The sequence below is a fragment of the Talpa europaea genome (assembly GCF_964194135.1).
Source record: "Talpa europaea genome assembly, chromosome: 1".
In the NCBI taxonomy this organism is placed as follows: Eukaryota; Metazoa; Chordata; class Mammalia; order Eulipotyphla; family Talpidae; genus Talpa; species Talpa europaea.
The window spans coordinates 131,780,686-131,808,214 of NC_140073.1; the positions used below are offsets into that span (position 1 = coordinate 131,780,686).

Sequence of the window (27,529 nt, forward strand, 5' to 3'; positions counted from 1 at the left end):
CTGATATTTTTTCCCAAGTCCTGAGACAAATTTATGAAGGCACCAGGGGACCCACCTTGCCTTATAAGGTGACTTTTTAGAATTCAGGCTCTATTCTAATACCAGATGGGCCCACCAGAACATACCATACCAAAGGAAATAAGTCTTCTGAAATAATAGCAAGAACTATGATTTGCATTACATTTTTATTTAAAACAATGAACAACTTGGGAATCAAACGTAGTCAACATAGGTTTAAATAGACAGACATTTTAAGGCACTGAGTTCCATGCTAGAATCAGATGCTCTTCCCTGCTTTTCAAGTTTTGAGTGTTTAGTGAAGGATCCCATGATTTGAAGAAGGCAGAAGAGGTTTGGGATGAGACCTCATCTAGTCGGGGTCATCTCAGAAACCGCCTGATTATCTGGCAGGAATGCTATCTCCCTGCTAAAAGCCTGTGGTTAGATTAATGCTAGCGTTTGAAAATCTGCTTGGGCCTGATGGTGGGCAGCCAGAGAAGGAATGTGTTTTATCTCTTTAGTGGCAGAAATGCTCATCATAGAAAGACTGGGCCCCAGTTTAGGACGGGCCTGCAAGTTGCGCAGCGTGCAGTCTGTGAATGTGCACCCCAGCTCCAGAATGATGAAAAAGGCAGGTCTGTGTTCACAGCCAGTTGCCCACGTTGGTCGATGGGGCTAGTCATTTTCTTCAGTTTGATAACAAGGATAAATCCTGCCATGTTGTTCAGAGAGGAAGCTCTGCCATCCCATTGCTTTATCTCCCTGGAATGCAGTTAGAATTGTGTCTCCTCTTTGACAGCTTGGACCTCAGTAAATTACTAGGGTCTTGACCCAAGAAATGGAGAAGTCCTAAGCAATTTTTCAGTCTCCTATCTAAAAATGTGTTTACATTTCTTGAACTCTGGCTGACTGATTCATTCTCCTGGTGTTGCAAGAACTTTCCTTATGTGTTAGAATTTATAAGTTTCATTTCTAAGAGACCCCTGACTCCTTCCAAGCCACAAGTGAAGTGAACTTCATCACAACACTATTCTGCTAGGCTGGACTCATCCAGAGGATGGATTGCAGCCAAGCAGCTGTGATGTGGCAAACTCAAATGAAACCAACAGGAGGCATTGTGATGTGTTGGGAAGTATGACATGCCAAGTCGTAAGATTTGATCTGATCTTGTGCTATTTCAAGATATGATCTTGAACAAAACAGGAAACTACTCTTGGGCCTCAGTTTCCAAATTTGTCTTAAATAAGAAATGTTTTAAATCTGTGCAGAAGCCATTCTCAAATAAAACAGGACAGTTGAGAAACAATAAAGGGAAGACCAGTCCATAAGGACTGAGTAGTGGCTTCATGTCCAAGAGAGAGACGCAAAGTGACATATGGCCACAGGCTCTTAAAAGAGGTACTTATGAGTACCAATTATGGAAAAAACTTTTTTTTGGACTCTGGTCCCCACCAGAGACTAATATCATTGTCAGTAGAGCCATGTACTTAGCTAAATCTGTACCTCAAATAAACATTCCTTTATAAACATTAAATTTACTTTCTTGGGGTAAAAAAAGAAAGACAAAATAAATGCTATTTTCATCCCAGGGCTTCAGGCAGAAGGTCTCAGACCAAATCCTTACTCAAAAATCTCACTAGTTGCACCCACCCCCATAGGTTACTTTACCTTTTGAGTCTCAGCCTCTACACCTGTAGAGAGCAGTAGTCATACACACACACACACACACACACACAAACACACACAGCTTTCCGAGGGGAGCTGTGTGCTCATAGGCCAACAACATGCTCTGTGTCTGCTTGGTGCCCCTCATGGTCATGCCATGATTTCTGTTGCCTCCCCTTCCAACCCCTTGCCTTTTGTCACTGCATCATTATTCCACCTCTCCTGTTGCCCCTCCACACATGAGGGGAAAGGAATATCTCTGATCTCTCCATCTGGAAGGCTGTAGAAGCATTTTTCCACTGCATTGAAGTGCATCATACAAAATTTATATTCAACAGCATCAGCAGATTTTTTCCATCAATATTTCCTTTTTAATTTCAGCTTTATCTGAATTATAGCAGCACAAAGAATTTGCTTTTGTTCTTTTGAGAAACAACCAAAACAAGAAAAATAAAAATTAGCATATAAGGTCTTCACACTGTGTTTCAGCACAGTGTTTAGACTGTGCCCAGAGAGGTTGTGAATGTTGTTTGGTGAGTAAATATGAATGTCATAGATGTGTGTTTGCTTATAATCTTGCATATATGAACTAGGCTGGTATGTATGTGATATTTATAAAAATTCATGAGCCCTAGATCTGACAACCTTGATGCGTTTCTCTCTGATTTCTACCACAGCAAATATTGAATCCAGAACTGGTCTTCATGTGGATCTTAATGACATCTCTCCTTTCACCCAAAAAGCAGAGAAGCAGGTATAGTATTGATTCTGAATGAACATGAGACTGGGAGTCAAGACTTTGGGGTTCTTGCCCCAGCATGCTGTGTGACTATTGTTAAGATTCTTCACTTCTCTGAGCCTCATTTGCCTCATCAATAAAACGAGACAAGTAGACTATAAAATCACAGAGGTTCCTTAACTCATAGATTTGGAATGTCCTAACTCAAATTGGACTGTTTTATCTGGCTCATCGTGTTCGTGATATAGCTGTGAAGTCAAGAAGGGAACAAGGAAACACAGAAAGGTATCATTCATTGAGGCAGTAGGCACCAGACATTGTGCTAATGAATCCCTTTTTCCAATATTCATTCCTAATAGATAGGGGAAAAATAGCAATTAAGAAAAAAACTGCAATGACACCATGAGGAAAGGAGAAAAAAGCTTCATCTAGATGGGTTAGGAAATTCTATTCATGGTTCAAGGACATATGTTCACAAATATTTATAAGTTTGTTCCTTTATTTCAAGCTTTGAGGCTGGGCCTGTCTTCAAATTCACCCTAGAGAGATAGCTCAGGGGAATTCCTACAGCTCTGGCGGGTCTCACAGCTGAGGTAGAAGCAACACAGCCCCAGGGCACTGGTCTCTCCCTGCAATGCAGCAGCCTAGGGGCCCATGATCTCTGTTTTGCCCTTATCTCCAACTTCCTGCCACAGCCAGGCTTTCTCATCTTCTCTCACGATCATTAAAAAACAATAATAATAAAAGTAGTTTGTTTTCATCCGTGTGCCTTGCTGGGTTCTGGGGAAGCACCATGAACTCTCACAGTTAGAATCCCATGCCTGGGTCAGGCCTCCCCTGAGGTTAAAAACAGCTGAGCTGACCCTTCCTGCTACTGAGAAAGCACAGAATCAATGTTTTCCTTTTTTTTTTTTTTTTCCACATGCCCGCTGAAGATTCACACCCTTTCTAAGAGATCTAGAAACTTTTCTTTTTTAAGAGAATCTGTGACTTAAGTAAAATATACTATATTTTAATGACTCCACAACTCTGAAGATCTTGTAAATGCCTATATCCTAAACACATTCCAAATTCACACAGCCTCATGGTTGAATTTCGGGAGACCAAATATCACCTGCAATAAGAGTAGGCTCGGTTGTGTCAAATTATATCCTAGACTGAATTATTAACTTTGTAGTCAGAAAGGAATACCAGACTGAGGTCTTAAACTCTAACCCTGGGTCTCCCCTGTGAGGCTGTGGCAAACCAGCTTGCTCAGAACTTGATGGGTCTCCCTTGTGAAAGGAAGGAGTGCTCCCCCCAGAACCATTTGGTTTGTCCAAGTCAGAATAGCCTTATTTCCTTTAGAAGTAAGCCCTGAAATGAATACCATTTGGGGAAAAGTCTAGGGAACCCTATTAGCCCCCAAACACAAAGAGGATTGGGGTGTGGTGGGGGGAGGTGTCTTCCTTGCTTCCGAACCCAGTCTCCTTGAGGCTAATGATCCTTTATTAGATTAATCACTGACTTCAATTTTAACTACTTCCTCAACCTATTCCATGTAAATGACTAATTTCATGTTTACTAGAAAGCATCTGGAAAGGATTTAGAAACAAATTTCTGCCCAGCAGATTTCAGTTATGTAGGTTGATGGGCCACTGGCATCCCCAGCGTATTCCTCCGACTGTCGCCTCCCCACTCAGAAGCAGACAAGGATATTACCAAAATTGATCTTTATCAGCATCAGCAATTTCTGTTCTTTCCATTCATTCCTTTATTGGGGTCTGACTATTTTAGGAGTTAAATCACATAAAATATTTCTACTTTTTTTAAATCACTGTGTTAGCTGAGAAAGGGGGGAATATCAAGAAGTCACAGGCCCAGATTTAGAAAACAATTTCTGACCGGGAGGTAAGAGAGAAAGGCAGCGCGAGCTTTGCAGACGTGACTGGGCTCAGGGATTTGCCCTGTTCCGGAGGCTGCCTCCGGGCGCCCCCTACTGGTTGAATTTTCAAACGTCTGCTTTGGTTCCTAAGCGGCTGTCAGCGCTGTGGCGGGAGCCCCGAGGACTAGGGCTGCGGCCCCAAGTACACAGGACTGCAGGTTGCACCCAGTGGGACCAGCTCCTGAGGTGCCCCTTCCACACCTGGCCCGATACTCTGGGCCTGGGCAGTAAATCCCTAAGTAGAAACGATAGTAGCAATGGCCATCAACGACTTCCTAGGGACTGGAGGAGGGGTTAGTTGGTTGCAAAAGAAGAAAACTACAAGGGGAAACGTGGACATGAAAAGAGCAATGAAAAAAGAAAAAGGAGACAAGCAGACATGTTTCAACTCCAAGCTCCTATTTCCTCTTTCAAATGAACTGCCTCCCCACTGTGCACAGAATCAAGTATTTATGAAGGCATTTTTTGCATATTAATAGTTGCATGTGCAGCATTGCCAGTTCTGAAGGTAGGGTGCCCTTTTTCTAATGCAGGTCCTTGAAACTCCTCAGCGAATTTGGTATTCTCCTTCACGTTTATTTTTCTTTCCGCCTTGTGGCGCCTCCTAAGGCCTTTCATTTGATTAAGGGAAATTAGTTCCTGGGGTACTGTAGCCCAAGCACTGCTCTTACCCTGGTGACTGACATCAACCCCAAGAGAAGCTTTTACTGTTCTCCATGGTCTCTCTGTGGTGAGGCCACAGGTTGGGTGAGGTGACTAGCAGGTAGGAAGAGGATTAAAATTGTAAATGAAAATTCCAGGAATGGTAACATACCTGTGCTGGGGGGGGCGGGAGGGGGGCAGAGGAGTGGGGAAAAATTAGGACTTTAAAAATATGTAAAGAAAAAATAATAACTGCATTAGCTACAATGGCATTACTCTCTATCCGTGGAAAAGATCACATTTAATTTTAAAAGAAAAACGTTTGAAACCAGTTAGAAAAATAAGAAAAATAATTATATCAAGTATATTGGTAATAAAAAACAAACATGGAAAAATATTCATCCTCTAGCAATTTACATGCAAACTGTGGCAAGTTGGAGATGACTCTTCTTGTTTTTTAAAAAATGTTTTTATTGATATACAATTCTACACATCCTCTCCCTTTTTGTTTAATAGAAATATGCAGGAGTCCAAGGTCTTGGTTAAAGTGGTATACTAGACTTGTGGTGGATTGAAATTCATTTGATCCATTTGTAAATCAAAATGGCAATGTGTCCATGAAACATGACAAATATTTATACCCATTGATCCTGTATTTCTGACATCTGGAATTTCATCCTAAGGAAACAATTCTGCAGGGGGAAAAAGTGAGTGAAGAAATCCATTGAAGCATCGTCAATAATAGAGAAAAAGTGGAAAAAATCTGATAGTCCAACATCAGCAAAATGATTACATTAATTATGACATATCCTTCTCAGGGAGGGGCTTAATTCAGGCAAAAATGATGATTGCTCAGACTAGAAACTATAATTTAAGATGAATGGTTTAATGTGAGGTTTCTCAGCCTTGGCACCATGAACATTTTGGGCCAGATATACTTTGTTGTGGGGAGCATTCCTGTGCTTTGCAGCCCTACCCCCCACCCACTAGATGCAAATACCACAACCCACCCCCTACCCCTAGTTGTAGCAATAAGTAATGCCTCTAGGCCTTGCCAAATGTTCCCTGGAAGACAAAGTCACCCCCAATTGAGGACCACTGATTTAATTATTAAAGTAGAAATCAAAGTAACATCGACTCTGACTGTAACCATGTGAAAAAAGAGAATGTGTCTCTAAGAAACAGACCTCTTCAGAATCTTTGTAAGGATCTTAACCCCTTGTCAGCATTTTATCTCTCTGACCCTAGACTTTTGGGGGTGGAGGGGAAACAATGAATTTACCTCTTTTCCTGAAAAGTTTGGATCTTTAAAGGTGAAAATCACTGCTTCATCTAGATCCATCTATGTAAGCTTGATACAAGAGAGGCCTGAGCCCACTGGTTTATAGAACTGTCAGGGTATAGAGGTTGTCAGTAAATACTATCAAAGTACAAGCTCAACCTTAATTAGATTTCCCAAGAATCATTGCATCTCTTTGTTTAAAATAGAAAGAAACCATCTCACCAGTTTTCATTGTCAATTTTCTCCTTTTGTTGGGGAGAGCAAACATCCTTTCTCATGCTTTACCTTGGGTTTTGTTTTGTTGCTTTGTTGGGATTAGAACTTTGGTAGTGTCCTTAAAATCCTGTTAAACTGGAATTATGTCCATTTTTCCCATTTCACAGTCATTTCTATTTTGACCTATATTATCTCTTGAATTCAGGCTTCTTGCATTTGTAACAGTATAAATCCATGTGTGATCTTAAGTATCGTAAATTTACCTCTTTGGAATTTCAAAGAGTAGCCTGTATTTCTAGCACTCTAGGATTTAGGTAAACCTGTGTTTACCCCATCTGTTTCTTTGGTGGTTTCACAGATGGTGTTCATATCACCTTTCAGTTTCGCTTTTTCAGAACAAAAAAAAAAAAAAACAAAAAACCACACGAAACAAAAAACCCACCTGCAGACACACTAAGTTTTTGTACAAGAGTAAAAGTAATTTTTTGTTTCGGCATCCCTCTAGGTCATACCCTGCCTTCTAGTGATTTTTTTTTTCTTGGGCAGGGGGGGAGAGCATTATCTAACAGAACAAGCTTCTGCTCTAAAAAAAACTTTTTTTTTTTCTTAGTCTGCTTTACTCACCTTTATATCCCTTGCGTTCCTAGCACATGGCAGCTACTTCAAAAAAAAAAAAAAAAAATCTAACAAATTTTGTTGACATTAAGGTTCATTTCCTGGGTAGAAAAAGCCTCTCATCCTCTACATAAGATTCAGAGATCACACTTTGTTTTACATTCAATGATCATGATATGGAAATTCAGTTATCATTTCTCTAGCAATTCACACAATCTCTGGATACTACCTGCTGTTGGTTGCCACAACTTGGTATTTCCCTTTCTGTAAAAGCTTTGGGGCCTGTGCATGGTGGAGATGTCACCAGGTCTCCTTGGAGGTCTTTTGCCGCTAAGATTGGGCCTAACAGATGATGAGAACTGACTGTCTGCAGCAATGTGCTTCATTCTCCACCTTTTGTTTCTCATTTCTAAAGGCAAGCACGACATTCCCCCTTTGCCTCCTTTCCCCTCCAATTCCCCTCTTCATCCTCCCTTCCCTCTACCCTCTTCCTTTTCACCACCCTCTCTCCTCCCTTCCCCTCCCCCTATGTCTTCCCTCTCCCTCCTTCTCTCCCTGACTTTGTAAATAGTTTTGGTTGTGGAACTTGATTGGATGGTTTTTTTTTGAAGATCTAAGCAAATCTCATCTGGTTCAACCTTACCCACAGGATTACTTTTCAGCCAGAAACTCCACTGACAATTTAAGGATAATTTACTGAAAAGGGCCATGTTTTCAATCAAGGTTTTTAGTTGTTGATTTTCATTGAGATTCATTTATTCCAGTGAGTCTGTATTTGTGGATCTGTTGGCTGCTAGTTCTAATCAAACACATCATATGTACCTAATTTCTTTTTTTATTAGGGAAAATTTCAAACATGTGAAAAGGTAGAGAGAATAGTGTAATGAACCTCCTTATACCTATCATAAACTTCTCTAATTATACACCCATTATTTTGAGAGGACCTTTTCAAATGATAATCACAGCTAATGTTTTGAGGTTTACTATGTGCAGGAATTAACCTCTCTGGGGCTCAGTTTCCTCATCTGTAAAGGGTAGTAATATTGCCCTCATGGAGTCATCATGAGGATTAGATGAGACAACATATGGAAAGGGATTAACACAATCTTGTTACTAGACAACGTCCAATAAATTCTAATGGTAACTATTAGTCAATTCCCCAGCCTTCTAGCTTGAAAACCATTATAAAACAGAATTCGGGGTTTGTGTACAATCTTATAGGACTCAAATGTAAGAAAGAAGTTTGAGAAACAGGAATAACTTCAAGAAGGACTGTAAGCCTTTCTACTGACCATCTCCCCACCTCACCCTGCCCCCACCATCAAGTCCAAACACCTAGTAAATGAGGTTGATCAGGCTTTTTACACCATTGGCCTCGGTGGCTATCACCTGTGGCCTTGATCTTGTTAAGGTAGAAGGCGCTGTGTGGGTGTGGAATACACGTGCCTAACTATGGACACCTGAGCATGGGTGTGTGCGCATGTGCAAGTGTGCACACCTGAGCCTGGGAGGGAGGGGATAAAAGGGCGGAGTCACCCTGATGAAGGGGGCTTAAGTTGCTGTCTACCTGCTTACCATTAAAACTTGTAAAAATGATGCCAAGGGCTCCAAAATTCTTCAAATTGCTAGAACCGATGGTGAACCTACCCAGCTTGGGGTGGTTGCAAAAACACCCTCCCAAAAATATCTTTCATGCTGTCTAGGATTTGATTCATTGCTTACAATTCTGTCTACTAGAGATTCCTCTGAAGGCCTGGGGTAGGAGAGAGGAGGGAGTTTTGCAACAGGGAACACCAAACCCAGCAGGGCCCTAAACCCCACAGCACTTAGCTGAGGAAAACTTAGAGGTCAGGATGGGGGTGCTCAGTAGTGGGTCAGGAAACAGAAAAGAAAGGGAAAGAATTTTTCTTTCTCCTGGCCCTCTGTTTTTCCCAATATTACCAGGGCTAATTCACTCCTTAGTCCAGCTAAATTATGAGTTAAACTTTTATGGGCCAGCATGAGAATTAAAGCACCATGGGTAACATTTTTCTAGTGAAAATCAACTCATTTTAATGACCTTTTACAATGGAATCAGTTTGCAAGTTACAAGTTCCTGTGCCTTGGCTGTCAGATTGGAAAAGTCATGCCAGACCCAGCATAACAAAGAAGTCCACAATTTGAGGTTAAAGTAAATTTTGGTGTGAGAAGAAGCTAAGGACTTGTTCAGATTTCCCACCCTCACCCTACAATCTGTCTCCCAGTCTAATATCGGATCGATCATTTCTCAAATACAAAGTTCTACCCTGAATACAGCCAGACACCCCCTCACAGAAAAACCTAGTTTCTACCTCTCCTGAGACAAAAGAGATCACTATTTTGGCTTAAAATTTTTCTCCTGCAGCTCCTGTTAAGCCAGATAAACAATGTTTCTGTTGCATCAACAAAGCACTTAATTAAACTGAGGACAGTTATCAATTAGAACTCAGGGATAAGATTTACTTCCAGATAGTAGAAGCCTGGAATCAAAGTGTCCTGGGTTTTGTTATTCAAAAGCTTCCTGAAGAAAATAAGGTTATCCCCATTTTATGGGTAGGGAAACTGAGGTGCAGAAAACTTAATGACCTGGCCAAAGTCACAATATGAATCCCTTACAAAAGCTGAGTCTATTGTTGGCTAACAATTCGGCTAATTGATTAAACACTTAGAAACATGTAAAATTTGCTTTCATAGAGTTGAGGGGCAGAAGGTGAATGGGGACCAAAATTCACAAGAGGGGAACAAGAAGGCACTTTCTGGCTTCCAATCGTGTTATAGCTCCACTGAATGCTTCCTTGTGGAATCCTCCCAAAACTGTCCAGTTGGCCCATTTCATCAGCACTAAAATTGCCTTTAGAACTTACAAAGGGCCTATAATGAGGCACATCTGAAACTCAATGCTATAATGCAATGTTACTTCAATTTTTTAAAATTTTTAAACAATAAATGTTTAGGAAAAAATGGGACCAGGATGTCAGATGGCCAAGATGAACAGGGTGAACCAGTGCGTGGAGACCCCTGGGCCAACTTGTGGGTGGTATCTTGCTGTGGTTTAGGGTCTCTTCTGCTCCTCAGAATGAGGCCACGCAGGCCTGCTTGGGGGGTTGAGCCTGGTATTCCATTTGAAGACTACAGGTCTCCTCCTCCAGGCCAGGGAAACCCAGAGACAAGGTCACAGAGTGGGGTCTGGAGTGGCCAATCAGCTGGCCTTGCACAGGCTGGGTCCCCTCCAAATTAGCCTGAGTGGATAGACTACACCAAACTCCTGACCCACTCAGGTTCCCTCTGCAAGCCGCCCAGTCATCGGGAGCCAGCAGAATGCCATGCCCTGCTCAGCCCTACCAAATCAGGACAGGGGTCTGGGGGCCTGTAGGGTAGGTAAAAGGTATCAGGCTTTTTTGCCCTCCCGCCATTAGGATGGATGACGGACCCTGCGGTCCTGAATGCATGCCTGATGGCGGGCACCTGGAGTAGGGTGTGGGCATGCGTAGGTGGGTATACCTGAGCTAAGAGACTGGTTTATAAGGATGGTGCAGCAGAGTGCGGTGTGGTGGTAGTGCGGTGTCGAGTGGAGTGTACGGAGGAGCGCGGCGACTGCAAACAACGGCGAAGAGCATGTGGCAGCTAGAACCATTCATAAACCTCCCCGGAATGGGTTGGTTGCTTTACAGGGCCCCTAGGGGCTGTCTTGGTTCTTGTCTCTGCCAGGAAAGAGTTCAAAGTCAAGACCAGAGTTAGGCTGCAAAGCAAGAGATTTACTGATAGATAAGAAGAAAGGAAAGCTCTCTGAGCAGAGACGGGTCCTGAGTGAGTAGTCACTGAGGGCTCAAGACGCCGGTGTTTATGAGTATAGTGGGCAAGGGCAGGGGAAGGGCTTGGCGTGTCTCAGAGTTGTGTCTCTTGCTGATTGGTTGAGGCCTGTGGGGTCTCCTAGGTTACTGAGGCCCACTGAGTTTTCCCACGTAACCTGGCCTGTCTTTCAAGAACCAGCTTTGATGCGGTGCTTTAGCATTGTGTTATTGTGTCGGTGTCCTGACATTCCATTTCTAATTGATTGTTTCTCATTCAGTATGATAGATGGGTTTGAGGCACCTGTGCCTGGGATACCTGAACTTGGGGCAACTGACTTAGTCCCATCGACTGTTCTTTCAGACTGATAAGATGATCTGGGACACCTGAGTTTGGGGGGGCACCCTCCTGGTTCCAACCAGTTATTTATTCAAACTGATAATTGATCTTGGGACACCTGGACGTGAGTCTTGGCGCACCCTGCTCCTGACTGCCTGCCTGTACTCAGGCACCCTGTACTTCTAGCTTCTTCCTTCACTACCCTCTTCCCTATTCCTGCTGTCCACTTTCAGTTCCACAGGCTGCCATGGCAAGAAATAGCAGGGCCTGCGAAGACCTAACACAGGGGGACATGCCAGGCCCTTCAGCCCACAGTTCCAAGCAGGTGTGGCCCCTAAGGGGATGCGGGTCCTCACCGACCCAGCTGGGGGCAAGAGGGAAATTCAGCATTCCAGACCTCTTTCCCTCACCCCTAGTGACAAAATCTCTCAGATCTATCCATCCCCACTGGGATTTAGAGTCCCCTCCCAGCATCCCATCAGGGAAGTGGAGGCACAGACTCTCAGCCAAGGAGGGGGGCCTGGTGGTCCAAAGCAGAGACTGACTCGTTTCCTTTTGTTTGCTCACAGGAGGGAACAAATGTCCTGTGGACACAGAGGTTTGATGTGACAACTTGATAGACCCCATAAGGGTTTCAGCAAAGGCCTCCCAACCCCACTTTCCATGCATTAAGATAATGGTGGGGTGTGTACCCCAGTGCAGTTCAGATCTTGGCTACAAAGGCCCTCCTTCCTTCTGTTTTCTTCCTCCATCTCAGCTTGCCCACAAGTTCCCAGAGAGCCTTGGCAGTTTGCTCTCGGGCAGAATGAAGTTGTGAGCTGTGTGGGAGGCAGTTAGACAAGTGAGAGGGTTGCAGCCTCCTTAATGAGGGACAATAGCTCTTCTTGGAGCCATTAAACCGCAGCTACAGAGATGGGGAACCCCAATTAGAAAGGAGTGGGAGAAGTAAAGAGGAGGGCCTGAGGGACGCCTGCAGAACAGATCTGTATCGTTGGTGTGGGACCCAGGGGTGGAGACCTAGTTGGTTGGTTTTAGAATCTCCTTTCCTTAAGCTGAAATGTCCTGATGCTGTAGAGCCTGTGCTAGTGACCCCTCAAAACACACCAGCTGGAAGGAGTCGAGGGAAAAGCCAGAGAAAAAAGTTTTCTCCTGGAGTTTGTGGCCCAGATATTCTAACCTAAGAATAGAAAAGGCAATGATATTTGTGTCATTTAAAAGACATCCTCTGTAAATTTTGCTACATTATAGATGTACGTGTGTGGATATTTGTATACAGCTGAGTACTCTCTTTTATTCTGGCTTTCAAGTGAATTACATTATGTTTATAGCAAGATAATAATCCTGGATTTTCCATGGCTCAGTCTGTCAGAGTGTAAGATTAGCTCTTGAATTCATTAACAGTCATCTCCTTTTAAATGTCAGATAACTTTTTAAATGCCAAGTACTTACGCAACACCTTCTGTGCAATTCAAATCAGCTTTTCCAAATTAACTCATTAATCTTTATTGTTTCATTTACCGAGGAGAAAGGCTTCCAGGTGTTTTTAGTAGAATGTAAAAATATTAAAGTATTTACCATACAGTATAGGTTTTGATTTTCTCTAAGCATGTCATGCTTCCATCAGTTTGTAATCATCCCCACTAGTGCATGCACAGAAGAGAAACAAACAAGCTTCAGGGGCCTCTGCTGTCTTCCAGTTTTCCTCATTCTCCTTTCCTTCTGCTTAGCCTTGTGTTTTCTTCTCCCTTCTACATTGTTGGAGACCTTGATTCGTGTTTAATACTTATTCTGCTGTCTTTGCTCTCAAAATAACCCAAGAGCTGCAAGTATCAATTCTGACGGCTTTACCACCCAGAAAATAGAAGGGTGCCTCACAGGGTCAGGGCTGGAGCCCAGAAAGCTGGGCAGAACTGGCTGAGAAATGGGGGTGTCCTTTCCACAGAACTCCTGCCTGGTTTTTCCTCCTAATAATCAGATACAGCTACTCCGACTGCTAAAGATAGCTCCTTCCAGAGCTGGTTCCCTCTTGTCACCCAGCCCTACTCAAATATCACCTCTTCAGAAAGGTCTTCCCCATCACCCAAAGGCCAGCCATCCCCTCCCCCACAGCCTCCATCTTATCACCATTTCACTCATGTCTCCATAGATTTATCACTAACTTAAAATCATCCTGCTTCTTTATGTGCTGGTTCATCTGACATATACAACATCACTTAATAAATGAGTGTAATGAATAAATGAAAAACCACCCCAATGCCTGACTCTCTTGCCTGGTTTTAATGTTCTGATTTTTTTCTTCTCTTATCAATTCCCCCCAGCATCCTTTTTATGTGTTTAATCTTTTCTTTCCTCGTATCTCTCTAACCTCCTTTCACTATCATTTATTTGTTAGAACACTTGAATGTAATAAGCAAAAACAGTACTTCACATTCCTGTGACTATAGAGCCTTCTCTGAAAACATTCCAGCAAGCTCAAATTGTTAACCTCTAAAGATTAGGGATATGAGCCATACAGTCAAGAGAATTGTTTTTATCACAAGATTTATAGTCCAAGTGTTTTGGGGGCTACTTTTCTCAACGCCTCCCTACACCCACACTAGGAGTTCAAGTAATTTCAGCCATTGGGATTGGTCTTGTCTATGCCTTTTATTCTCTAGCCTAACACAAAATCTTGGAGATAATGGAGCAATTTTCCTCAAATCAGAATTGTTCTGATTTCTATTATTCTATCCAGTGATTCATGCATGATTTTGGAAGCTGAAAAGCTTGAAATGCTTGGTCTGATTCTAGTTTGAACCAAATACTTTCATTTTATCTAGAAGTAGTGGGGCTGTCTCATTCCAAGAAGCTAATCAGGGCCTCCCCGGTGGCGCAGCGGTTGAGCGCTGGGTTGCGAGGTTGCCCGCAGCCTCTGCAGCGCCGGTTCGATCCCCAGCTGCTCCCTGGCCACCGGAGGAGGGTCCCACATGGTGCGCAGACCTCTCCTGCCGCCCGCTGCTCCCCTCAGCAGTGTACTTCGGTCCTTCTGCCTGCTCTGCTCCCCGCTCTGGCTCTGGTGAATTCTCTCACCCTCCCGCGCTTCTGACTGTACCCAGTGCTTGTATAATTAAATAAATGAATAAAAAAAAAAATGAATGAATAAAATAAATCTTTAAAAAAAAAAAAAGAAGCTAATCAGATATATGGCTGATGTGACAAAAACATTGGAATATGTATTTGTCTAGAAAAATCTCTAGCCACACTTCAATACAAAGAAAAAAGGGTATAGATATTCATCAGCAGGATGGTGGCTTGATGGGATCCACCATCCAATAATTCATCATTGATACTTAGAAGTATTTTAAATGGCATGGGAGGGAGAGTTTATGTCTGCCCAGAGAGACAGACGTTCAAGAGTTAGTCTCCTAGAAAAATATGGAAATGATCAAATCCACACCCAGGGTGAGCTCATGTCACACTCATGTATGTGACCCCAGAGAATCAGCCCTGTAACTTTCTTCTTTGAGAGTAAGAAGCCAGTGCTATCTGTGCACGCACCTCTGGAGGTCTGCACATGGTCCCTGGACCTGTGAAGTGTCTCCATTGCACCCCCCATTCTTTTTTTCTTTTTAAAGGGCAGGTTTATTAGGGAAAGGGACAGAAGAATAAAGGACACTTATATAGACACAAGTGGGCAGGAAGAGCTGCCCCAAAAGGGACAGGTTTGCTAAAACAGGCCTGCATGGTTGTAGGCGGGCGGCCTTGAGGAGAGCTGCCTCCACTGAAGGAGGTCAGTGGAGAGAAGACCTGGCAGGTACAGGTCTTGGGCAGGCAGGAGGCTGCTGCTCTGCAGAGGGAGAAAGTTGGTGAAAAGAAGCACCTGCATAGTCACAGGCAGACAGATGGAGTGCAGCCTGCACTCCCCATTCTAACTGGAGTGGGCCATGACCCGGATGGTAGCTTGTCCCTGGTATGGTCAATACTCCTTGGTTTAGCAAATGTGTATCAAGTGTGTATTTGCTGCCAGACCTGCTACAGGGGAACAGAGCAGTCGTGGTCCCTGCCCTCCATGAGCTTACAGTCTAGCAGGGCAGAGCGGGGGCTCACAAGCACGAGCATCCTTGTGAGCAAAGGTGCCAAGTGCTCATGAGACATCCTGGGAGACACAGATGGACCAGAAGGGTGAGGAGGATGTGGAAGGGAGGCATGTACTCCCAGCAGAGGGAAGGGCGCCTGTGAAGGTCTTGCTCTAGGAACTGAAAGGTCAGTGTTGATGATAGTGGTACTCCCCTTGCACTTCCTGTCCCCACAGTGAGGTAGACACCTCCCTTTGAGCCCCACAGAACCGCCCCCCAGCTTTGCTCAAGCATGACTTTTTTGTCACCTTCGCTGACTGCCCTGCATGGGGTGCAGTTTCCACCTCCATCCCCAGCTACTCCTCACTCCTCTCTCTGCTTTCCTTTTCTCCATGTCACAAATCACCTTCAGACATAACTTCTGTTCCATTTGCTGTTTATTATCTCTTCCCTCTCACTGGAAATTATGTGCAGTTTTCATGAATGTGGAGACTTTAGTCTGCTTCTAGCACTGCCATTTCCACTCTACCTGGCATAGAAAAGGCACTCCATTAATATTTGTTGAAATGCTGAATGAGGCAGGAGATAGTCCAGGGCCAGGAAGAAAGAGTCTTGTAAACCTTTAAAGCAGATTGACCTTCCTCCCAAGGGCAATAAACTCTGAAGACTTTAAGCCCAGGAGAGATGTGATCCAGTGTCCTGGAACGATCCCTCAGGGGGCAGGTCCCAGCTTTCAGCTGGAAGGCAAGTCCCGATCAAACTTTGTCTGTGTTCTGAAAGGTGACACCATTTGCATATTGCCCTGTCAGGAGAGGGTGGCCCAAAGATCTGAGTGTTCCCCTCCCCTGGGGCCTCCTGGACTCCTCCATTAGACCATCCTTCCTTTCCTCTCTGCTGGATTTGTCCCCATCAATCTTCCTAACACAGCAGATACATTTTCAGCTTGCAAACAAGCCGGAATATTGCTGTTGGTATATCTTTTTTTGCTACAAGACAGATTTGATAGGCAGTCATGAAGGCCATAGAAATAAACAAAAAGACCCCTAAAAAGGGAGCCTTGGGGGACTTCCTGGTGGTGCAAGGGGTTAAGCACCGCTCTATGAAGCAATCCACAGCCTCTGCAGCACGAGTGCAATCCCCGGCCAGCCAGGGAGAACCCACATGGCAAGGCAGATCTCTCCTGTCTTGCCTGCTGCTCCCCTCAGCAGTGTATTTCAGTCAGTCTGCCTGTTCTGCTCCCCACTCTGTCTCTGGCAGATCCTCTCACCCCCGTATCTCTGTCCTGTACCCCAGCTCTTGTATGCATAAATAAATAAATCTTTTTAAAAAAAAAGGGGGGAGCCTTGGACAGACAGTGATTTCAGCTCTGCCATTTACCAAGTGCGAGGCTTTGTGCAAGGGCTTGGTCTCCCAGAAGCTCCATCCCCTCCGCTGTGAAATGGGAATAACAACACCTGCCTCTCAGGGTTGTTGTGAGGACTAAAGAAAATGACTACAAACCCAAGACATAGTAAAGACCCATTTTCCATTTCCCAATTACACCAAGCCCAGAAATGAGCTAATACCCAGCCTCCGATTTATTCTCTGTACATGTCAGTCCCCTGGGTCTTCAGCGCTAAAAATAGGTGTTACTATTAGTGTTCCAACGATGAAAAATTACTTTTTATAAATATTTGGAAATTCGGACTCACTCTTGTCGTGCTGTATATCATTCCTCTGAAAGTTGAGCTTTCTGCTTCTCTTCACAGAGTGCCCAGCAGTCCTTGGAGGCAGCAGCTCAGAAGACAGGAGAGCCTCAAAGTTGTATAAATAACAGGCCGATATGTTCAAACAGAAAAGAATTCTACACGCGCAAGCTGCACATCGACATGACGCCGTTCCTGAAGGTGATCTCACACTGAGAAGACGAGGGGTTTTTAGACACACGCACAGGCATTCCAGTTAATACACTTCTGCATGGTACAAAACAGCTTCAGAAGTCCCTCAGGTTTCCTGCTTTATCAGAAGGGACAGAAAATAGGCAGTTTGTAGCAGATGAAGAAAGAACAAATTAGGACAGTAATCACAGCCAGCCATCGCAGACAAATCAGTTGGGTGTCTGGTTTGGGTGATAGGGACAGGGCAAAGACAGGAGGAAAGGATCACCGTGAGCCACCTCATGAAAGAGGAAAATAGAATTCATTTTACTTGACAGTGGCTATAGTAATTGTTGCTGGTTTTCACCATAGTTGATATGCTGATCCTGGAGTTAACTATTTAGCGGTCAGTTGCAAATCCTCTTCTGGACGTCTGACCTTGACTTCTTTTTCTAAGAGTTTATTACTTTCCCAAGCTCAGCTTCATATCTAACTAAGGGTAGTGAGAGTTCCCCTGGGGGGATATCATTGTCTGTCTTTGCCATCCTCCCTCCTGCCCAGCATCTAACACAGCGCCTGGACAGGAAAGGTATTCCACTCGTCGACCCACCCTTTTCATCTCACATCCCTTAGAACCTCTTCCAGCACATTCTTTGCTCCCCCTCAGAGCTGAATAACCTGGAAATAAATGACCATGGAATAAAAGACACTGACCAGCAAGAGAGCCAGGCTTGGCATGGAAAGAACTCAGATCCTTTATTCTACACTAGAGGACCACATCCCAGGCTCTTGATAAGAAGTGACTGGGAAAGACAAAAGCAGGAAAAGAAACCAAATATTTGAAGGGCTCCTGATGGTGGCACTATCTAATGCTAATAGACAGGCAGAGACTTCAGAGGTCATGAGGGTCACCCTCTTGACTTCAGCTAATTCGGAGTTCATAGTTTCACCTTCTCTGAGCTACCCCAACCCTGCAAGGTGGGGCTTTCAGTAAGAGTCATGTTTGCCTCCCCTAGACAGTCTCTTCCTGTAAACAGGCTCTGCTTTCCTGTTTCCTCTTAGAGAGAGACCCTTCCCCCAAGATGCCAATATGGCACTGGCAGCTCTCTCCCAGGGCACTCAGGAACTGAATCTCATGCCTAGCTTGGGTCATAAGCCCATGCCCAGTGAATCAGCAAGGCTAGAGGATTGGAATATACTGACTGGCCTGGCCCCCATGGACGAAGATGGGAAGGGGAAGAATATCTCAAAAAAAGGGAAAACAGGGCACTTAAAACCAGAAGAAAAGAGAATGAATCTGGGTAACAAAACAAAAGATGTTTGCTACAAAGATTCAAAATAATTACCTTCATTCATTACATATAATATTAGTTTCCTGGTTGCCATAACACACTACCACAGACTGGGTGGCTAAAACAACAGAAGTTTCTTTTCCTACCATTCTGGAGGCTGGAAGCCCAAGTTCAGTATGTAGCAGGGTTGCTTTCTTCTGAGGCCTTACTTGGTAACTTGTAGATGCCGCCACCTCCCTGTGTCATCTCGTGATCTTCCTGTGTGCGTGTGTGTGTGTGTGTGTGTGTATTCTAAACTCCTCTTCTTTTGTTTTTTTTTTTAAGATTTTTTTATTTATGCATATGAGAACTGGGGTACAGGCCAGAGGTGGGGGTGGGGGGGTGATGAAAGGATTCACCAGAGACAGTGGGGAGCAGAACAAGTGATTGACTGAAATACTTTCTGAGGGGAGCAGCAGGCTAGTCAGGAGAGGCCTGCTGTGCTGTGTAGCTCCCTGGCCGGCTGGGGATTGAACTCATGCTGCAGAGGCCACAGATAGCTTCTCAGTGCTGTGCTTAAGGTGCTTGTACCATCAGGGAGGCCCTAAATTCCTCTTCTTATAAAGAAACCAATCATATTGAATCAGGACACCCTCTCCCTCAGTGGCCTCATTTTACCACTAAAGACCCTATTTCTGGCCACCGACCCTATTTCTGGCCTAACGACCCTATTCTGGCCTCCCTGGTGGTGCAAGGGGTTAAGCACAACAGCCTCTGTCCACAGCCTTTGCAGCACAAGTTCCATGCCCAGCCAGCCAGGGAGCTCCCACATGGTGCACTGATCTCTCCTGTCTTGCCCACTGCTCCCCTCAGCAGTGCATTTTGGTTGATTTGCCTGTTCTACTCCCCACTCTGTCTCTGGTGAATCCTCTCACCTCCCCCCTCAATTCATGTATGCATAAATAAATAAATCTTTAAAAAAAAAAAAAAGACCCTATTTCCAAATGCAGTCACATCTGAGGTACTGTAGGTTGGGAATTCAATAATTGATAGAATGCAGGAATTCAATTCAGCCCAGAACACTTACATTAATAAAACTATCCTTTTTTTTCCTTAGGATTAGTTTTATTCTTTATTTTTTGATTTTATTATTAGTTTTATTCTTCCTTAGAAATGATGATTGGTGCTTCCTGGGATGAGTATCAGCATCATTATCACTACCCACCCACCTCGCCTGTACTAGCACTGACTCCCTGCTACATGTCTGGCATTTGCTGGGCACTTGGGGTGCATCAGTGAACAAAGCACTGAGATCCTTGCCCTGTTCTAGACAGTATTTTTAGTATGTTGCAAGGTGATAATTTCTTTTTTTTTTTAAAGAGGCACGTATTTTATTTATTTATTTATTTTGTTTGTTTGTTTATACATGCACTGGGTACAGTCAGAAGCGCGGGAGGGTGAGAGAATTCACCAGAGCCAGAGCGGGGAGCAGAGCAGGCAGAGGGACCGAAGTACACTGCTGAGGGGAGCAGCGGGCGGCAGGAGAGGTCTGCACGCCATGTGGGACCCTCCTCTGGTGGCCGGGGAGCAGCTGGGGATCGAACCGGCACTGCAGAGGCCGCGGGCAGCTTCACAATCCAGCGCTCAACTGCTGCGCCACCGGGGAGGCTCGAAAGGTGATAATTTCTATGGAAAAAAATGAAAATATTTTTTTTTTAAAGATTTTATTTTTATTTATTTATACAAGCACTGGGTACGGTCAGAAGCGCAGGAGGGTGAGAGAATTCACCAGAGCCAGAGCGGGGAGCAGAACAGGCAGAAGAACCGAAGTACACTGCTGAGGGGAGCAGCGGGCGGCAGGAGAGGTCTGCAAGCCATGTGGGACCCTCACAGGTGGCCGGGGATCAAACCGGTGCTGCAGAGGCTGCAGGCAGCTTTGCAACCCAGCGCTCAACCACTGAGCCACCAGGGGAGGCCAAAAAATGAAAATATTTTTATGGAGCACCTACAAACTGCAAAATTCAGAGTGGGGAATTCTACAATTTTTTTTTTTATGTATTTACTGTCCATAATGCTTTGGTGTTATACTTTTTGTTCAGTGATTTTGGCTACATATTTTAAAGGGAAAGACATTATCATCCCTAAGGTCCATTTTCTGGTGCATCCCTTTCAAGACTCAGAGAAATTGTGATTCAGCCTACTTTCCCAGGGCACAAGCTAGGCTCCCTGACCCCCAAACCAGTGACCTCAAAACACTGCTGGCCCCCCATTTCCTCTTTAGAAAGAGTGGAGACAATAATGCTGGGTTCCATACCTGCCACTAGACAATGAGACACAACTACATGAAATAATTTTCAAAGAATATTCATGGCTACAAAGGACCCAATTCATAAGGGAGAAAGAAGCAGTCTTTGATCCCCACTAAGGCACAGGTCCCTCACATAGTGAACCCTATTTTATCTTCCCCACCCCCTTCCTGGTAAAAGTGCAGATCTCTACTGTGAAGATGAGGAAACTGAGGTTTGGTGACAAGAGATGACAGTCAGTGATGTGGCTGATGTCAGCAAGAGCCACAGCACCCACAATACCTGAGTAATCAGGTCTATCGATTCTGTCCCTGCAAAGAATTTAATTATACGTCTTTGTTCTGGCTTTAGAAACTGGGAGGAGAGCAGCGATTTAATAATATGTTTATACTTAATAGCACAAGAAACCCTGTGACTTTCATAAAGCAGTTTTCTTTCTAAAGAAGTGTGAAGTTTTTTTAATACCAAGAAAAACTGTAGCACTTAAGGTCAAAACTCAAATTAGATACTGATTTTCTTTCATCATAAAGAAGACATTGAAATCAGGCATTTATGTGTATGTGTGTGTGTTACATGATTTATTACACAGAAATCCTGAATATATTTTCCTAATTAAGCATTTCAAGAACTCTGTACAATGTTTATTACTCCCATTTCACAGACGGGGAGGTTGAGGTTCAATGATAATTCAGGCAACTGGTTCTCCCCCACCTCTGACTCCTGCATTCTCCCAGCAGTCCCCTAGGAAAGCTTGCCTAAAAGTCCCATGCTCAAATGGGATGTTGTGCATGAGGAGAGAGGGCAGGACCAGTGGAAGTTTCTTCAAGGACAAATGAGAACTTAAGGTCATCTGGCCGCGTCCCTGCAAAGAAACTGAGCCTCAGAGGTTAGGTAACTCACATGATTTGTATGTCACAAAGTGTAGACCATGAGTCTGACTCTAGAAACTGACCCCAACTGCTCGTGCAACGGTCTATCATAGTCTGGTTTTGATGCTGTAGTTTGTGCTTGTCACCTCCCGCTCCGCCCACCGCCATCCTATAATACCAACTGCTGCCAGTGCTCTTTCTAAATACAGCCCCGTCATATTAGTAGTTTGCTTGAAATTCTTTACCACCTCCTCATTGGCCTCCCGGTTAAATTCCAGCAACAACAGTGAATTTATTTTATAAATAGAAAAATAGAACAAATGCAGGGTTCTTCCAACTCCCAACTGTAACGGGCAAGATCTGGCCTGTGTCTCATTCACACTACCCCTGCACTGCCCCTCAACGTGCCCAAGCTGCCTTCCCTGCCTTGAACTACCTACTGCCCTTCTCTGCAAGACTTAGCACCATGTCTGCTGGAAAACAAACCTCCCCCAGCCTAATTTAGCTTCACCTCCCATGAGGTCCTGCAGAAACCTGTCATAATCTGTCACAGCACTTATCACACTGCATTGCAATGGTGAGATTTCTCGTCATTTGTCAAGTTAGTGAACTGCTTACAAATATATCTTTCAGCTTTCTGCCCCCACGAAGTGCCAGTGCAGTTTCTGGCACACAGCAGACAATAATGCTCAAAAGTAGAATGAACAGATGAAGCACAAATGACTTGGCCAGAATAACAGAGCTGGGATTTGGATTTACAGACCCTTAGTTTGTTTTGTTCACTCACCAAGGACTCTTACCTGGGTGGGTTTTTTTTTAATTACTACGTTTTAATTACTCAGATTGGCCACTGCATTTGTAACACATGTTAAAAGTGACAGCCAATTAGTTTCATTTTAGTTTTTTAATCAAATTTAATTTTTTAAATTTTTTTAAAGATTTATTTATGCATACAAGAACTGGGGTACAGGCCAGAGATGCTGGGGGTGAGACAATTCACCAGAGACAGAGTGGGGAACAGAACAGGCAGATTGATGCAAGTACATGGCTGAGGGGAGCAGCGGGTGAGTCAGGAGAGGAATGCTGTACCATGTGTGTTGCTCCCTGGCCGGGGATCGAACTTGTGCTGCAGAGGTTTCAGATAGCTTCATATGTTGCGTCTAAACCCCTTGCACCACCAGGGAGGCCCTTTTAATCAAATTTATAATCCAGAAAATACTCAGATAATGTTTTTAAAGTCAAACATAAAAGAGTATGTTTCCCAGCTGCTTATTCCCTTTAGCTTGGACAAACACTGTTGCCAGTTTCCTATAGTTTCATGAGTTATAATATGCACATGTAAGTCAATATACATAGATTAAAAACACAAATATAGAGGTAGTTTATACACATTTTAACATGTAACACACTGTTCCAAGTCTAATTTTTTTAACTTACTGTATCTTGGAGTTCTATGTTAAGAGATGCTTTTTAACAGCTGTGTAGTATTTCATTATAGTAATTAACATAATTTATTTAACAAGTCCCAAATTGATGGAATATTTAGGTTGTTGACAATAAATGAGCTCACATATAAGTAATTTCATATGTGTGGTCAGATATGAAAATATGATAGCACTTTTGACACTTTCAAAGCAACAGAAATTTCAAATTAAGACTCTTTTGCTAATAGGGACTCACCAAAGATTTTTCCCAAATCCCTGACTCTCTCTGCCTTCCCATTTGTAAAATGAAAAGATTATTTCTTGCCCCTGAAGGCTCATAGCTTATAGCTGCATGTTGTTAAGAATGAAGGTTTATCCTTTTTGGCTTTGAAATTCTTCCAAAGGAGGAAGCTTGTTTCTCCCTTTTAATCCATTTTGCTGTTAGATTTTAAAGAATTTATAAACAGGATTTTTAAAAATGTATACCTTTTCTAGTCTTCCAACTTAGCAGTTTACCGTAACTGAGGCACGGTTTTCCTGCAATAATTTTTTAAACCTTTCCATTTATTCAGAGATGAATTTATTTTACTGTACCACGTTAAATCTACTTTGTTTCCAAAGTGAGAAATGCAAAAGAAAGAAAACTACTTACCTGTCCTGCTTTTTTATGTCATACTATCTCTCCAGCTCCAAACCCTAAGCTAACAAGTGGGAAACAGGCAGGGTAAAAAGTCATTGAGTGAAAAGAGACTATCAAACAAATAGATCACTGACTCTTCCCAAAGCTGCGTGGTATTTGATAACAACATGGAAAACTGTTGTCACCAAAGGGGGAGGAACTTTAGTCCCCAGAGAGATTTCCAGTGTCTTCCACGTCAGATTCCTTCTCTGTGGCTGAAAGGAAGCTGTGGGTTAAGCAGATCCAGAGGACAAAGGCCAAGAGCTGCCTTCATCAGTCACATGGGGCTTTACTGAATCACTTTGACTACTGGAGTTGCCTTTCCAGAGCTCTAGAGAAGGCCCAGCTGTATATTGGAATCATCCAAAAAGCCTCTAAATGCTCCAGTTCCAGAAAGCCTGATTTTAACATTTGGGCCAGGTCCTTGGAATCATGCTTTTTAAAGTTTCACAAAAAATTCTAATGTGCAGCCAAGGTTGAGAACCCCTGTTATGGAGCTTTGTGGGTGGTGGGATTGCAAGCAGCTTGCATGTCTCAGAGGAAAAAGGAAAAGGGGATTAAGTGTGATAAGAAACCCAATCCATGGTAATCCTGGAAGCCCCACAAAAGACCAATCTGACCTTTTTGCTCCCTTGCTTTAAACCCTCAGTGCCTTCCATTTGTTCTCAAGATAAAGACCAAAGTCCTTATCCTACCTTCAAGGCCCTGGGGGTCTGACTCCTCTCCAGCCTTCCCATTTTCCTTGGTCTCTGCCCTTCTCACACCAGTCCTTCCTTGACTATCCAGGTATTCAGCTTCCTTCTACCAGTTGGCCTTGACCTGTAACATTCTTCTCCCTGGCACTCAGCTAGCTCCTCCCTGTGCCAGGCTTCATGCACTGCCCAGATGAATGGAAGGAATACACCTCCATTAGGAGACGTAGCAGGAAGAATCTAAAAGTGTTCAACCTGCTGATGAGCCCACCTGACTCTCTAAGGCTGTTCACACTGGGAGACTTTCTGGTCATTAAAATAAGTTGACAAAGAAGAAGAAACAACACATATAATTGGATTCCCTTTTACCAAAGGTCATGGACCACAGGAATGTTTGCCTTTATTTTGCCTTATGTGTTTTTTGTTGTGTTTTAACCTAATAGGACAGTGGTGATGAACTGGACTATCATGATGAACCAGAAGGACCCCTCAGAGAAAATCATCAAGACACCCCAGGTATAGGCAGCTAGGTTGGGTTTTATAATCTATCACTGTAATTGTCAGGTGACGTTTGCACTGCTAAAAGATGTTTGTGGAGAATGTAGAGAATCTGCCATTCCCTCTCAATTCATGGGCTGGAAATCAAAACACAGACCAAAATGCTGAGTTCAGATTCCTGTGTGTTCTAGTGTATCACAAGCCAAATGAAAATAACATGCTCTTACGTCCTTGAACTTATTGAGTTTTCTTTCCTGCCAGAGGCTGCAGACTAATAGAAAAGAGTAGAGATTCTAGGGCCATTTAAAAAAAAGAGGTCCCACAGGCATCTCTACCTCTCTGTTCCTTCTTTCACAAGGACTGGGATATTCAAGTAAAGGAACTGAGGTTTCGTGCCCGGAGGGATAATATTCCAACAAGCTTGGGTGGCCCTGTCACCTATAGCTCTGGGTGGCCAGAGATGCTTGAGTGCAGTTTCCTCCCCAACTGATACTGTGTTTGATAGTACCAGTTGGGGAGGAATTCTGCTTAACCCCTTGCGCCACCAGGGAGGCCCCCAATTGCTTCTTGAAGAAATGGAAATAGATGTGCCAGACTTATATTCTGAGTGGATGCAGGGCCAGCCAGTCATTTGCTATACAAAGGTGTCCAGCAGAGGGAGCAAGTGAGGGCTGAAATCCAATCTGCTCTGCTCCCTGAATCAGGCACCCCAGCACTGGGGCGTCCACCCAGAACAGGCTGCTTTTCCTGCTTAGCCCTCCTACTGGGGTGCCTCTACTTGGCATAAGGTATTCTCTACAGGCTAACAGCACCTGAGCCACTCAGAAGAGAGCATGTGCTCTACAGTTGGATTAAGTCCACCTTAGCCTCTCCCTCATCTATCCTGAGCCTGAAAATCACACTCCCCTCAAGTTTGCATGGGAATAAGTGAAGTGATTCATGCGCAATAACCCTTTACTGAGTGTGAACCTCACCTGGATAGCGCAGTGAATAAGTATCTTCTCATGGTAACTCTTCACCCTGATTCTTCCTCCTTCTCGCCTCACCCAGGGGGCAAAGAGCACAAGAGTCACTGAAAATAAATATGCAAAGTCATGGATGTGGGGTTTCACCCTAAATTTGATCTTTTTCTGTTTATATCTTTTTATTGTTTCTTTCAGCTAATACTCTAGTCAAAAACACCCTTTGTTCTCATTTTAAAAGATTTCACTACTTCTAGATATCAGACAATAAAATATGCTAGCCTGATCCCTGTGTTAGGCCAAACTTCTTTTTTTTTTTAAAAAAAAGATTTATTTATTTATTTATTTATACAAGCACTGGATACAGTCAGAAGCTTGAGAGGGTGAGAGAATTCACCAGAGCCAGAGCGGGGAGCAGAACAGGCAGACTGACGAAGTACACTGCTGAGGGGAGCAGCGGGTGGCAGGAGAGGTCTGTGCGCCATGTGGGACCCTTGCCCAGGGCCAGGGATCGAACTGGTGCTGCATATGCTGAGGGCAGCTTCGCAACCCAGCGCTGCGCCACTGGTGAGGCCCTAGGCCAAATTTCTTAAGCAGAGTTTCTGCTTAAAATGGAGGGAGCCCCCTACCCCCTCCATTCTCAAAACTGAGTGGCAATAGCCAGGGAAACATCCCAGACTTCAGACTTGCCAGGTGGTATATCACATATGTATCCAGCATGTGAACATGGATGAAAATGCTGTAGGGTAAATGGAAGTTATCAGGAATTTTCCACCCTCCCTCCATTAGCATCAATAACGGACACTTGTGGTCTTACACGCGTGCCTGATGGCGGCACCTGAGTAAGGTGTGGGCATGCATGAGTGGGTGTGCCTGAGCTGAGAGACAGCACATATACGGGCGGCAACAGAGGATGGGAGCAAAGAGACCCATGTGCAAGAGTGAAGATTCACAGGGGGCCGAGGGGCCTGCCAGCCTCCTGGTCCCCAGGTCTCCCTGCCTGCCCTGCATCTAGTTGTTTCACTACAAATGGTGTAGAAAACTCACAAAAAGCCTGAAAAAGCCAGTGAGGGCTCCAAGACTCCTTAACCCGTCTGCCTGGATCATAAAAAACCTGCTCTGTGCCTTGCTGGCACTACAGGTGCCAAGGTCTTGCCCAAATGCCATGGAGGTCTTAGGCAACCCAGACAATGGCCGAATGTGTGCAACAACCAAGTTGATACAACAGATCTCCTGTCTTATGGTAGAGGCGCAGGCTCCTCCAAGGTTATTCAGAGTTTTTAATGCAGTAAAACATCACTGCAGAAAATTCAAGAAGGAGCTTGCCTGTTCTGTATGATAAATGCTAATATTTAAAAAAGATTTCAAATGTTGAAAGGAAAAAGTGTCAAGGAAATTTTTTTAACCATGTAAGGATCGGTTTTTTGCTCCTCATAGTCTTAAGGTTAATTGTCAGTTTGTTTTTCTCCTACTCCAAATTCAGTAGTGATCTTCATGGTTAATTTTTTTTTAAGATTTATTTATGCATACAAGAGCCGGGGTGCAGGCCAGAGGTGCAGAGAGTGAGAGGATTTACCAGAGACAGATTGAGTAGCGGAAAAGGCAGATCCACTGAACCACACTGCTGAGGGGAGCAGCAGACAAGACAGGAGGTCTGCTGCGCCATGTGGGTCACCTCCCTGGCCTGG

The 27,529-nt window shown here is 44.0% G+C and overlaps 1 protein-coding gene across 1 annotated transcript in view; it reads left to right on the forward strand.

Moving 5' to 3' along the window:
• The window catches only part of KIAA2012, a gene marked incomplete at both ends in the record, with an annotated part of 103,479 nt that overhangs the window by 56,345 nt on the left and 19,605 nt on the right, over positions 1 to 27,529 (forward strand). Inside the window, 3 exons of the mRNA XM_084259511.1 lie at positions 2,343 to 2,419; positions 17,033 to 17,170; positions 24,825 to 24,897. Of these exons, the coding sequence (XP_084115637.1) occupies positions 2,343 to 2,419; positions 17,033 to 17,170; positions 24,825 to 24,897 (288 nt within the window). The remainder of the gene's footprint in view (positions 1 to 2,342; positions 2,420 to 17,032; positions 17,171 to 24,824; positions 24,898 to 27,529) is intronic.